The 13,568-nt window shown below is 38.6% G+C and overlaps 1 protein-coding gene across 1 annotated transcript in view; it reads right to left on the bottom strand.

Moving 5' to 3' along the window:
- iqsec3a (IQ motif and Sec7 domain ArfGEF 3a) overlaps positions 1-13,568 on the bottom strand; it is a 189,141-nt gene that overhangs the window by 97,008 nt on the left and 78,565 nt on the right. The window contains exon 3 of the mRNA XM_056747447.1: positions 7,312-7,991. Within this exon, the coding sequence (XP_056603425.1) occupies positions 7,312-7,841 (530 nt within the window). The 5' untranslated portion in view covers positions 7,842-7,991. The remainder of the gene's footprint in view (positions 1-7,311; positions 7,992-13,568) is intronic.

Raw genomic sequence — 13,568 nt, 5'->3', positions numbered from 1 at the left:
CGGGGGGGCGTATGCCTGCGAAAGCACCTTTCCACCCTCTAACAGGTTGGGTCAGTGTGCTATTTACCTTTTCTTCTTACCCGAACACATCGCTAAGAAACTGGTACCTCACCAGCCTCCCTTCTTACCCAGACACTGGTTAAGAATAGGCATTCCATCCATCACCAAACAAGCACCCCCTGGGGGCTGGCTGGGCAGAGCAGCCTTCCCCCTTAGGCCGGGATACCATGTGAGCTATCACAGATAGCTCTAACCGGACCTAGTGCTACCGGACGTCTGTAACACCCCCTCCGTGGGCTGTTCCGTCTGATGTATCCTCATGAGAATGGTTCCCACTCCTGGTAACCCATGAGCTTCCCCAGGTGGGCCTCCACCTCGCGGTTAACTACTCAGTCCGCACGTTCCATGCGTTCTCCTCCAAGGACGAGACCATACCTATATCCACCATATTCCTCCCCACGGGTAGGAGGTGGCCTCTGTAGCGCTTCTCTGATTAAGAGTCGCGCTTACCCGGTGTAAACTGATCTGGATGGCCTCTCGCCTATAGAGAGCTAAGGCCCCGTCCGTGAAAGTTACCGGTCAGGGCTGTACCCATCTTTCTCCAAGAAAGCTCTGGAACCCCCCGACCACCACACTGGAAGGTTACAGTCTCACGAAAGCTTCGAGATGACACGCCCAGGCTTGTTACCGTCGCTTCGCTAGAGATTGTGACGCGATACAGCGTTGTGGCGTTTTCCATAGGCAACCCCATCTGTCGTTCTCGACACAACGTCGAGAGACCGACAGAAAGGGAACGTCTTGGTTACGTATGTAACCTCAGTTCCCTGATGGAGGGAACGAGACGTTGTGTCCCTTATGCCACGAACACGTATCGTATTCTGCTGCAGTTTGAGAGGTCTCAGGCTCTTCAGAACAAAGGTAAGTGAATGCTGCACGCCGGCCTCCTTTTATACCGGATTTCCGGGGGCGGAGCCCGGCATGCAAATTGCATTCGCCAAATTTCATTGGCCTTTTCTATAGTAGTCAGAGTTGATTGGTTCTCAAGGGCGAACCCCATCTGTCGTTCTCGACACAACGTCTCGTTCCCTCCATCAGGGAACTGAGGTTACATACGTAACCAAGACGTTTTCTTACTGATATATTAATATCCTGGGGGCTCTTTAATAGATGGACCCTTGAGTTTTGTTCGACTAAACCCTAAACACTTTGCTTTCCCTTTGAATATCCCTCTTCAAAAAATTCAAAGCCAATTTACATAGTCATTGTTATTCTTTTCGGGATTGAAGGTTTGAATCTAAACTGTAAAATGGAAAGTAGTTGTACATTGTCTATTTTCTACATTTACTATGTAAAAACAACTCTATGATCATACTGCTGTTTACAACCTTTCACAACAGCTATCTTTTTCTGCCTTTTTGTCCATTCAGTACAAAGAGGGCGCTGCAAATGTCACCTTTGCTTAGTCACCTTTTCACACCCTCCCCCCACATCCCAGTCTCTGAGCACGTACAGTCCTGACTAATGATGTGCAAGGGTTTTGCAGATGTCGCTGGTGGAGACTGCACAGACACGGAAAAGGGGGAAAAGAAAAATGAAGCAATCTAAAAGCACTCAATAGAAAATGTGATATTCATGATTTGGGTTTCTGCCACGCAAAAAGCCAAAGTCAGTCACCCTGTCATAACCAGAGCAACGTGTCTGGCATCCACACAGAGAAAAACCTGCAGGAAACCTGCTGCTTGGAGACTGAGTGAGGGAAACCGTGATTTCAGTGTGATTTTGCTTCATAATTATAGTAAAATTACTGGCTTTATGAAACAACAACAATAGCATAAAGCACCATGGTTATTAAATATAAGGTTAAAAAATGTATTATTGGAACGCAAATCTCTTTTAAACAAGGCATTTACTTATTTAATTATTAAATTAAACAATCTATTTGTGTGGATTATTCCTAAAGCATAACATTATGCAGCAGTGCACAAACAAATTAGGTGTACATAAATGTATTATCAAATAATGATGACGATATTAAACAAATCTGAAAGCTCACGAACCCGACATGTAACAATAACTCAAACCGTTTGAGAAAACCGATTGCCTTAAACCATTTAAGTTTAAAATACTTATATGTATTTGTTTCCTAAAACAGTTTGATTTATCATAACTTGTCGGGTTTTACAGTAGGCTGTATTAACTGTTGTATACTAGTTTTGAATGGGTCTCTATAACTTAGAATTTATAACTAATATTTGAATACCACCACATACGATGTATAAATCTATAACATATACACAAGACCTCATTGCACTTCAGCACATTACCCATAAATGCCTGCATCATGTAATTTATATAAAAGCATGTGCTGAAAGAAGGATGAATAGAGAGAGAGAGAGAGAGAGAGAGAGAGAGAGAGAGAGAGACTAAACTGACATAAAACAGTATTTGGAAAGTCAGTTTAGTCTCTCTAAGGGAGGGAAAAGGTATAAAAGTTATTAACAATTTTCAAAATATGAAATCAAATTGTGTCTAAAACAGCCATCGTTCTAAATGAACACTGTCCAACAGTGACACCAGCAGATAAACTTTCAGAGGAAAGCAGCATCTCTCACATTTATGACAGCGAATTCACACATACTGTATCCATTTAATTTGAGTAAGTGTGGAAAATAATGTTTTCCAAAACAGAAATGGGGTGTCTGTCAAGTCAACTGCATGCTTTCTACCCTTCAGAGTAGGCGTTTTTCAAAAGTTTGTTTTTAACTTAGGTTTTAAAAGTTTCCAATCTATGTTGATTTTAATGAAAGCAATCCATAAAAATGTTAAATAAAAAAAATAAAAAATAGCTTTTCGCGGTAAATGCACTGTTACCAAAGATAACTTACTTAATGTTGAGTGCTGAAGATAACCATTTCGATTCAAAGTGAAATATTTGCCATTTTACTAATGTAACCTGTTTTCATATTTTGTTTCAATATTGCTCAAATATACCTAAACAAATTAACTTGGTGACCCCTTCTTGACCCCAACCCCTGATGTTGCCATTTCTGATTTGAGACCATTAGGTTTAAAGGGCTTGGCAAAGCCAATTTTCCCTACCTTAAACCACTTTTTCCATGACAAGTTTGACTTCAGCTGTCTTTCCTAATATATGCTATAGTGCTCTTCAAACATTTCCACGTTTCCGTCTAGACTCACAGGCCCTGGCACACATTGAAAGCCTGCAGATGCTCAGCTGCAGATAAATATGGAGGGGTTGGGAGCCAAGACTATGCCAAGGAGCAGACCAGGAGTTGGGGTTTTCCAGGTGGCATATGTGATGAGAGTAAGTGCGTGTGCTCATGTTTATAGATGTTAACATGAATGTGTATGTTTAAAAGTCTGAGATCACATGGGCAAACACCTGTGTTTTCTAATTGAGGTTAGAGTCAGTAGTGTTATGAGGCTGCTGAAGGGCTGCCCAACAGCGACTTGGCCCCTTAAGCGCCCACTTCACAAAAACAGGTACACATAATGAGACCGTTATTAGAATGGAAAGAAATGACACAAAGGGAGGCCAAAACCACACAATAAAATAAACTATCAAGGAGGTTGCAACTTATGAATGAACATTGTACTGTTTACATATAAAAATATTGAATACATATTTTATTACATGAAATTGTGTAAGACAAAATTACTGTGCTGATAATAAAGTAGTCATTTTTAATAATATTAGCCATACTGTACAGCCGCAACACTCCCTTTCTGCAGGTGGCGCTAAACGTAGGCGCTGATATGCCATTTGCCACCAAATGCTACAAGAAGAAGATTGCGACATTATGGCTTATATTATTAAAGATGACTTTCAGTTTAATGAAAATATCAAATGATTCGCTTCACGGAACGTCAACATGTCGCCAGAAGCCGCTTTTTGGAATTATGTGCTTTAGGAACACTTAGACAGGTGGACCACATAGACTCCCATTAAATGAAACATAGAGGGTGCTGCGGATTTACCAAACGATCTTCTTTATGGTTCTACTCAAGAAAAAATGTCACCTACATCTCGGATGACCTGAGGGTCAGTAGATAAACAGCAAATTGGAGTTTTTGGCTGAACTATCCCTTTAAAAAAAAAAAATGGAATAGTGGCAGTAAAGAGAATTGCAGTCTGTTTGTCTGAGTGACTCAACTAGGACCGACAAAATGACCTTCTACTGCTTAGCCAATAGCAGGAGTTAAGTTGATATAGTGATATAAGTGATATAAAATCACTAAAATTACTTTTTTCTGATATTCTGAGCTTGATAAAATACTGCATTCAATGTCTGTCCAAAGACCTTCTCGTATTACCAGCTCAATAACAACTCATTGCAAAAGGCAGATGCATACATGAAATATTTGTGATGCTTTAATAAGACAACACATGCTTGGATATAAATCAAACGTATTATATCCACAGAGATGGCATATTTTTTACATGCCGCTTAACAATATATAACTCCTGGCATTCGAATCATTCTACGGGTTTGGATGTTTCAGCAAGCACGGATGCCAAATACAGCAGATGGCGGGCAAACCTGAGTGTGTGTGAATCGTGTCCTGTGACATCAGCTGAGAAATACATCAGGCAACTTTGCTGAAAATATTGGCCTACATTTATGCAATGTAGTCTTCATCTGGTGTTTAAGTTCATAAGTGAGTTAATATTTAAATCATGACCTTTGTTTAGAGCGCATGTATTTTTACTCACTAATTACACCAGATTCAGTCCCTTTAAAATATCCCAAAAACACTAGTATTATGTATTTTCATTGTTATATATTTTGTTCACTTGTGTAATTAAATAGTCATAAAAATGCTACGTATAAATCTTAAGAAATTTGTAATTGTATTCAGTGAAACATCCCTTCTCTTTATGTTTTATTCAATGCTTCTTCATAGCGCCATCAAGCTATCATTTGTTTTTGTTTTGAATACGCAGCCTCCAGTCGCAAAAAATTTACATTCTGTGCTATAAGGGTCAGGTGCGGAGCTAGCTGTAGCCTAAGAGGACTGAAGACCCGAATGTCTGAGTTAAGCCACAAATGTTTTTATTACCATGCCCTGTACAAATCAGTAAGGTGCCGTTTAAATTTTGCGTAATGACACCTTTTGCATGCGCAAGTTCTTTATTTTAAATGTAGTTGTGCAGAAAGTGTTTAAATAGAGAGCGATGTGGTCGCGTCGGTGCTGAAAATCCATTTATCTTTTGTCAGAAACTTTATGGTGGTTCTGACTTATGGTTGCTTAGCAACTGCAGACGCCACAACAGCACAATATCCCGAGATTTGGAAGAAATGAGAATGTGGCAGGCAAGCATTTTCAAAGCGTTTTTAGATGCAAAATGTGTATTCTAGCACACATACTGTATATAGATGTTTCTGGGCCATGCCCCGGATGTCGATTCACACTAGAACCTCCCCAGGGGAAAGAAAAGTTGACTTGGTGGCCATATTGACAATGCCATTTTTTGACAGTCAACTATTCCCTAATATGCAAGTTCGACAGTTTATTTACATAAATGTGAACGTATTTTATATAATATAAATTTTATAAAGATATGTTCACTTGTGTAATTACATCATCCCAAATGTTTCCAGCATCTAAACCAGGAATATATACAGATAATTTGTAGTCCCACCCATGAGAGCCTTACACGCTTACAGCTTCTATTATTAAAATTTCAAAATCATCACATCAGCAGCACAAGGATTACATCTGAAATTCAATTTCACTCCATTTGTGTCATTTACAAATCTAAAAACATTAAACAATATGTATGAGGCACAGACAGAAAAAGACAATTTCAAGGAAACCCCCACTCTACTCAAAATCTGGTTGTTTATTTAATCCTTCCCTTTTAACCTTGGAGTATGATTTATGACTGTAATTAATCTTAGCCTGACCATTAATTCTAAGGCATGCAGGTTCATCTGACCTCTACCCCTTCAGCTCCCAGCTGTGGTGAATCGGTGTGTCATCAGCTATTTGCAAATATGCCTACTTAAGAGGATAGCTTCAAGAAGATATAGCCTAATTTAATCAGAGATAGCCTAACGCAAACCAGAGATCAAATCTAACTCGAACCAGAGATAGAGCATAACCAATAGCATGCTGTATGTCTTTTGTAAACATATAATCACTATATCTATGCGCATCAGAAGTTATAAATAAATGGTTCCAAAAATATGATTTTGATATTCATCTACAGTATTTACTTTATTTTGTTCCCCATTGTCATTCATAAATTCAATCATTCTCAGGTTCAGATTTTTGAGATATGCCAGTCCAGTCTAGTGACACCAAAACATCACAGCAGGATAAAAGCCGGATATTATTTGTTTAGCAGATTTCATGGAAAAACCCTAAAATAAACCTTTGATATTAAAGAGGATTTGCCGAGACAATCAGCTTGAGTTGGTTTTCCAAGTGCTGGCTTGGCGAAACCCTGTCAGTGTGTAAAAAGGCCCAGAAAACCTATACACTGATGTCCAGTTGATTGTCTGTATTTCATTAATATTCATTACACTGCAGAGCTCAGTTGAAAGCAATCGAATAAAATATAAGAGTTTGCTCTTTTTGTTCTTTCCTTAATTTCGAACGTCCACATTCTAATCCACATTGCAATCATAATAAATTATGCAATTATATAGCCTACCTGTATATTATGGGTTTATGTGAATAGTACAATCTTATATTGTGCATTCTTGTAAAATCTCAAGCTACTGTGAAAGTAACAGAGCTCACAAGGGTTTTGAATGATTGATGATTAAAATATTTAAAATAGTTTTTGATGTCCTACATAAAGATTTGTAATAAATCTAGTTTTGTTATTTTTAATCTGTTGAGATTTATTGTACATTATAATATATGTTGCAGTAATATTTCTGTTCAAATTCCAGTATTCTTTATTAAATAATGCTGCATAAAGGTGTATTTAATATGGATGTATATTTATAAATCAATGTAAATTGCTGCAACCACTGTTGTAATGTACTATTATATAGTACGTATGCTAAACAGAATGCACTAAAGCATAACAATAATATCTATTGAAGGTCTCCTGAATTGTGAATTATTGATTATAAAGGTGTACATAACATTTATGAATAGAATAAATCTGTTAAATTATAAGCCAATGTGAACACATTTCTAGTGCATTATTTACGTTTTTAAAATTGTAACTATGTCTTCAATTATTTTTTTCAATAAATGCAAATGCCGCATCATCACCGGCTACACAGTGTGGTGGGCTGTCTGTTTCTCACGAATATGATGTTCACTTACTCGGGTTTCCTCGCCAGCCCGACGGACCGGCACAGTGTCGATGGTGTCTGCGGAACCAAAGACTTGCAAGGCGGGCTCCTCTTCTCGTCCTCCGCCGACTCCGGGCTAGACTGGGCCGGTTTGAGAGACGGTGGGGATGTAGGAACAAGCTGCAGATGCTGCGGGTGATGTATTGGTGCTGCCGGGGGATGCTGCGCCTGTTTTGACGGGTGCTGCTGTTGCTGCTGCTGCGTCGGTGGAGGTGGCGGCTGCTGGGGTTGACCGTGAGTCGCCTGATGCTGGTGTGGATGTGTGCCCGGCTGAGGGCTGCTGGTACGCGGTGCTGGGTGGTGGTGGTGCGGATGATGGTGGTGGTATTGATGCGGATCTCTCAGCTGCCGATTCTCGCCGATGAGATCCTCAACCTTCCTTTCGAGCTCGTCTATCCGCTGCCGCTGGGTTTGAATCAGACTCTGCTGGTTTTGTACAATGGTGGTCAGCTCTTTGAGATAAAGCACGGCTTTCATGGGGTTATCAAGCAAGCTCTCCATCACTGTATTGTCAAAGCTTCAAGCCTTGTTGGAGCTGGAGTGGTCTGGATCCGAAGCAATGTGCTGTGGCGTGCTGACGCTCTAGGGATGCGAGTGATTGTCCTGATGCGGGAGAGACTGGGGGCGGATCCGTGGAAGATGATGCCAGCACTGTAGCCAATCACATAAATGCGTGTTTACATGCAGCAATTTTCCAATTGTCATTTAAAGGTGCACCTATTCATTTTAAAATAGCCTTTTCACCCTGATCCACAGATTTTAATGATACTATACCGGCAGAAGTACCTTGATATCGCGTGGGTATTGCGATGTTGTGTAATTGAAATCTAAAACAAATCTAAATGAAACATTTTGTATTGATTATAGTTACCTGTATTATATTAACTATAGTGATTGGAAACATTTATGCAAATTCTGTAGTTTTGCTTTACTGTAAGTATTTGTCGCTTTTTGTTGGTTAAACTTAAAACAATAAATTACCCGGTTGCCTTAAAATTTTGAGTTAATTCAACTTAAAAGGGTCAACTTAAAAACAAGATGAACTTGCTGCAAACTGTAGACACATTTTTTTGTTTTAGTTGAATTAACATCCAGGTAACTTATATTTTATAAGTTGTTAAGACTCAAAAACACTAGTGTCAAGGAATTTTAGTAACGTCTATACTAAAGTACACTATTTTCACGTGGGAACTCAATAAAATGTGTGACAAATTATATTTAAACAAGCTGCAATGTTTAGAAAAGGAAATGTTTGGCTTACTTTAAATATAAAACTGAAACGGCCAGTAAATGACAGCAAGAGTCTTAATTAATTACTCACTCAATCATTATCTCGTCTAAGTTGTTCAAAACACAGATTCATTTTGAAGAGGAACACTGTAAAAAAGGCAGATGTAAGTGTTCAAATTACTGTAAAGTCCGTGTGAAGACAATTCTGTTGATGTTAGAAATGTATTGCTGAACACATTAAAAAGCCACAGAAGTTTGTAGTACTGAATTGTGGAGTTAAAAGTTAAACAGTTTTTCACCCATTCTCTATTCTGGATTTTTTTGGGCGGGGCTAAATGGGGATCCATGAGGCAATGGAGGTCTGAGCAAGCTTGGTCCCTCCCTTGTACCTAGAGCGCTCAGCATCAGGCATCTGCTCAATCACGAGCTCAGGGGATGTAAACTCTCATGCACACGCTTTCAGGCTCTTTCACACTCTCACTCTGCCCAACTAAACATATCTTACTTGTTTGTTTGTTGTGAATTATCTATCAGCGAATATTGCTTGCATTGACTCGTCATTCACTCGTGATTGAATTCAAATCTTCCCATAAAAATCTTCACATATAGCCAACAGGGGACTCAGTTTGAGCAAACCCAAGTGGGCCAGGCTTCAGTGCCAACAGCGCCAACAGTGGACACGCCCCCAGCGTTTGAGAGCAAAGAATCCTGCTTATTTTTCCAAAATTTTGATAACTTAGTTTGTTTAGTTGGATGTTTTTTTCTCCATTCAAATTTGGCTGGGGAGTTTATAACCGACTTTTCTGTTGTGTGACAAACTCAGAACACATAATTAAATATCACTTTACTCTGACTTTAACGTTAATACACATATGCAACGACACTACTGGATGGACTTCTCTGAGTTTCCTGCCTCGTCCAAGATGGACGCTTCTGAGTTCCCTTCCTCAGTTAAGATGGCTGCTCTGTGCCTTCCATCCCTGCCAGGGCCTCCATGCTTTCCAACCCTACCAGCCCCTCCGTGCCTTCCAGCCCTGCCAGGGCCTCCATGCTTTCCAACCCTACCAGCACCTCTGTGCCATCCAGCTCTGCCAGCGCCTCAGTGCATTCCAGCCCTACCACAGCTCCTTGCCTTCCAGCCCTGCAAGCGCCTCCGTGGCTTCCAGCTCTGCCAGCGCCTCCATGCCTTCCAGCTCTGCCAGCACCTCTGTGGCTTCCAGCTCTGCCCTGGACCAAGCCTCCAGCTCCGCCCTTCTCTGGCTCTGCACCATGGCCCAGGTCCGCTTCTGCTCAATGCCTCAGGTCCTGTTCACCTTCTTGGGCCTGGCCACCCAACCCTCCCACGGTTCCACCTCCTCTCCACCGGCCTCCCGGATTTTGTTATTTTTTTGGGGCTTCTAGAATCCGCCCTCAAGGGGGGGACTATGTCACTCGTTGGTGCTGGCGCCTCTGTTCGCCACCTGAGGGTGCCATACCACTATGTGTTCTGTCTATGTTTTGTAAGGACTCCAGTTCCCATCATGCTTTGTCTCATTATCATGCCTATGTTTCACCTGTGTGTGATTACCTGTTTGTCCCTTCATCTGTGTATATATAGCAGAGAAGAAAAAAATCTCTCTTTTGAGCATCCAAACCAGTCTGACATATCATTGGTTCAACTGCAGTGTAAGTTTGGACTGGACTATCAGATCTGTTTGGCATGTTGCCAATTCTTTGTTCTCCCTGTCCTTATTTACTGCTTAAATATATAAAGCAAGCTGTCCACCATATTTCCGTGTTTGCTGCCAAAGCTTGTGTCACTGACTCTAGCAGCTGTTGATAGAGTATGTGATTTTCAAATACAGCATTATGAGTCATGTTATTAAAGTGTGAAAAAAAGAACCAAATACATGCATTTGTATCTGGATGTGCAAATATGAAGTACATGTTTGTTCACTGTATTACTGCTACTTGAAAATCTCCAAATAGACATCCTCACCTCCAAGGAAAGAGTCAGGAATATTTACTATAATATACAAAGGAATTCTTGGAAAAATGTCAGTAACCAAAACAGATCTTATCCCCCACTGACTCCCATAGTATTTATTTTCCCTACTATGGCAGTAAATGGGAGATGAGATCTGTTTCTGACATTCTTCCAAATATCTTCCTTTGTGTTGAGCAGAACAAATATATTATACAGGTTTTGAACAATCTGAGGGTGCGTGAAGGATGACAATATACAATACAACCAACAGATATATCTGTAATGATGCTTGCCGTGGCAAATATAAATGAAGAAATCCCAAGCTGTCAACAGACTACAGGAAAAAAACATCTAAGGATTTCATAATTTTTGGCCTTTTTCTGTGACAGGTAAAACTTGGAATATTGACCTGGAAATTCATTATTTACAGAGTTCCTCTGTCAACATACCATGTCATAACGGTCCAATGACTGATCACATCCCAGAAAGGTTAAGATGAATGAGAAAGATAGAGAATGAGAGAGAGAGAGAACAACACAGGCTCCCTGTGTCCCATAACTAATTACAAGCCAGCTCGTAACACAAATATTTGTGGCTACTTCAGGGAACCGATAGCTGAACAAGACAACAAAACAACAATAGAACCACATCACAGCATTTGAAATGAAAATGTATTTCTGCCTTTGCAAAAGAATGAGAATATATTGATCCTCAGCTTCTGTCTATTATTTCTCATGTAGTCTGACTCAGGTTAGCCAAGTTCACAGGGCTATTTCAACATGCTATTTTATATTCCAGACATGTGGTTTCCAGAATTAAAGGGCTGATGCTAATGAATGTCAGCAGCAAAATTAAGCCAATAATTGGACAAACTTGCAACATGCACATAAAAGCTTTGACATTTCCAGAACATATAGTTTATATATAATATATATATATATAAACTATCTATTGCTGCCTGCAGTTTAATCAGAGAAACTTTTTATATCGGTGGTCTAAAGTCTTGTTTGTTTGGGTAAAATGATGTCAGCACTCCAAATAAACATATTACTCAAAGCTAAATAAGTTAACATAAATATGTTTCTATATGAATTCAGGTCACATTTTAGAGGACAGTATCTAAAACTTTACAGACTATGTAAATTAAAAATGTTGAGAAGAATTCTGTAGTAAGCAATAAGCATTAGCTTTTATTCTGATATACAATCATTAAACTGTTGATTTATATATAAAGTCTTTTGGGAATTTTCAAGGTACAAGGTATTTGTCTACTCTTTTTGTGCAATTTTTTAAAAATAATCCTCATTAGTATTCCAAAATTGCCTCTTTTAATAAAACACTTTTCATGTCAAGTCTCCAGAAAAGACAAAATGCTCACCGACATCTAAGAGAGCTGAATCATTAGATGCTCACCGACCTTGAAACGTACCCAATGAAAGGCTAGCCAAGCCTGTTCTTCTGAGATCACTGTACACGGCCATAAACAGAAATTGCGGAGCTCTTTTGCCATTAGGATGTCATTTTTTAACATATAGAGCCAAAAATGCTTTTTGTAGTACGGTGCTATTGGACAACTGGGCAGTAAACTAGGAATGACAAATTTAGTCTAGATTAAGCTATGATTGAGTTATGTCCACTCTCTGGCAATGACCACTTAAATTGCACTTTGGTTTCATCTGTTGCTCAAAATGAAACTGATGAGCCAGCATCAAACCAACAAGGTCATTATTTGATCTTGTTAGAGTCTTTTCCTTAAGTAGATGCAGCATTATGTAAAAAATAAAGACATTTAGGTTGTTGAAGTGACATGAAACAAACAACCGTCATAGAAAATCAGTTTCAACAAAATTCAAATGTATGATGACAGAATGATGTGACTGATTTATCAGAAAGGTGAATTGGAATTTTATTTAGTGAGGTCAGAAAATGCAAAAAAGACATCTTTGTCTTCAGCTTAACAGCAAACACCTCCTCAATAAAATGCACTGGCTGGTTTAAAATGAGTTAAAATCTGTATGTGGGTGATGGCATAGATGTGTGTGGCTGGATGCAGAGGAAGTATAGCATAAATTGTGTCACCCATATGATTCCCCTAATCACGATCACAGCTCTACATTTTTCTATGAACCTACTCATCTTAATGAGAATCTCAACCTACACACACTGTCTCTCTTTAAAGCAAACTGAGGTGAGTAGTAAAGCCACAGAAGCTTCTGAACAAAGGCTATGGAAAACTCTCTCCCTTACTCACTACTCTATAAAACGGATGTACTTGGAGAAGTTATAAAAAGATTTGCTAATGGTAGAAGAGGGATATTGTCAAAGAGAGCATTTGATTTAACCAAAAATTTTGTAAAGTGCAAGATGAATCGTGAATATTTTTCCTCCGTTTTTCCAAATTAAAGACATTAAATTACAAATAATAAAACTGAATTTAATATTCAATAATTCATTAAATATGCATTAATTTATATTTAAAAAAAAAAGAATGACTGTTATAATAGTAACGTATATTAATAATGACTACATTTTGTTGATGTTCATATAGGTGGACACAGGTTTTATTTCATTTTAATTCCAATTTTAAATTGGCTTTTAGTTTTATATTTTTCATTTTTATATTAATTTTAGTTAAATATTTGGCAAATTTGTTTTATGCATTTGTAATTTTATTATTTACTATTTTATTTTTTAAGGTGCTATATAAGATTAATAAATTGTATTGTTATTTATTATTGTCATTTTAGTGCTTCAAACTTTTTCAGTTTAGGCAACATTTTAATCTTAGTTTATTTTTCACCCATAATTTTGAGGCCAATATTTTATTTGTTTTCTATAATCAAAAGCGCTTTCAGAGTTTGAATTTTACTAATCTAAAATAGCAATGGTCCGCAAGCAGGCTCGATTTAACGCACCTTATTCGTATAATGTCTTGACTCTTTTGAACTGTATAAAAAATCTATAGCAATTTATAAAACTATGTAAATATATTGTTTTCAAATCTGATGTACAACACAAATACAGTATCTGTA

Source organism: Triplophysa dalaica, chromosome 5 (assembly GCF_015846415.1).
Source record: "Triplophysa dalaica isolate WHDGS20190420 chromosome 5, ASM1584641v1, whole genome shotgun sequence".
Classification (NCBI taxonomy): Eukaryota; Metazoa; Chordata; class Actinopteri; order Cypriniformes; family Nemacheilidae; genus Triplophysa; species Triplophysa dalaica.
The sequence above is the reverse complement of the archived record's forward strand: the minus strand, read 5'-3'. Positions and strand labels throughout refer to the sequence as shown.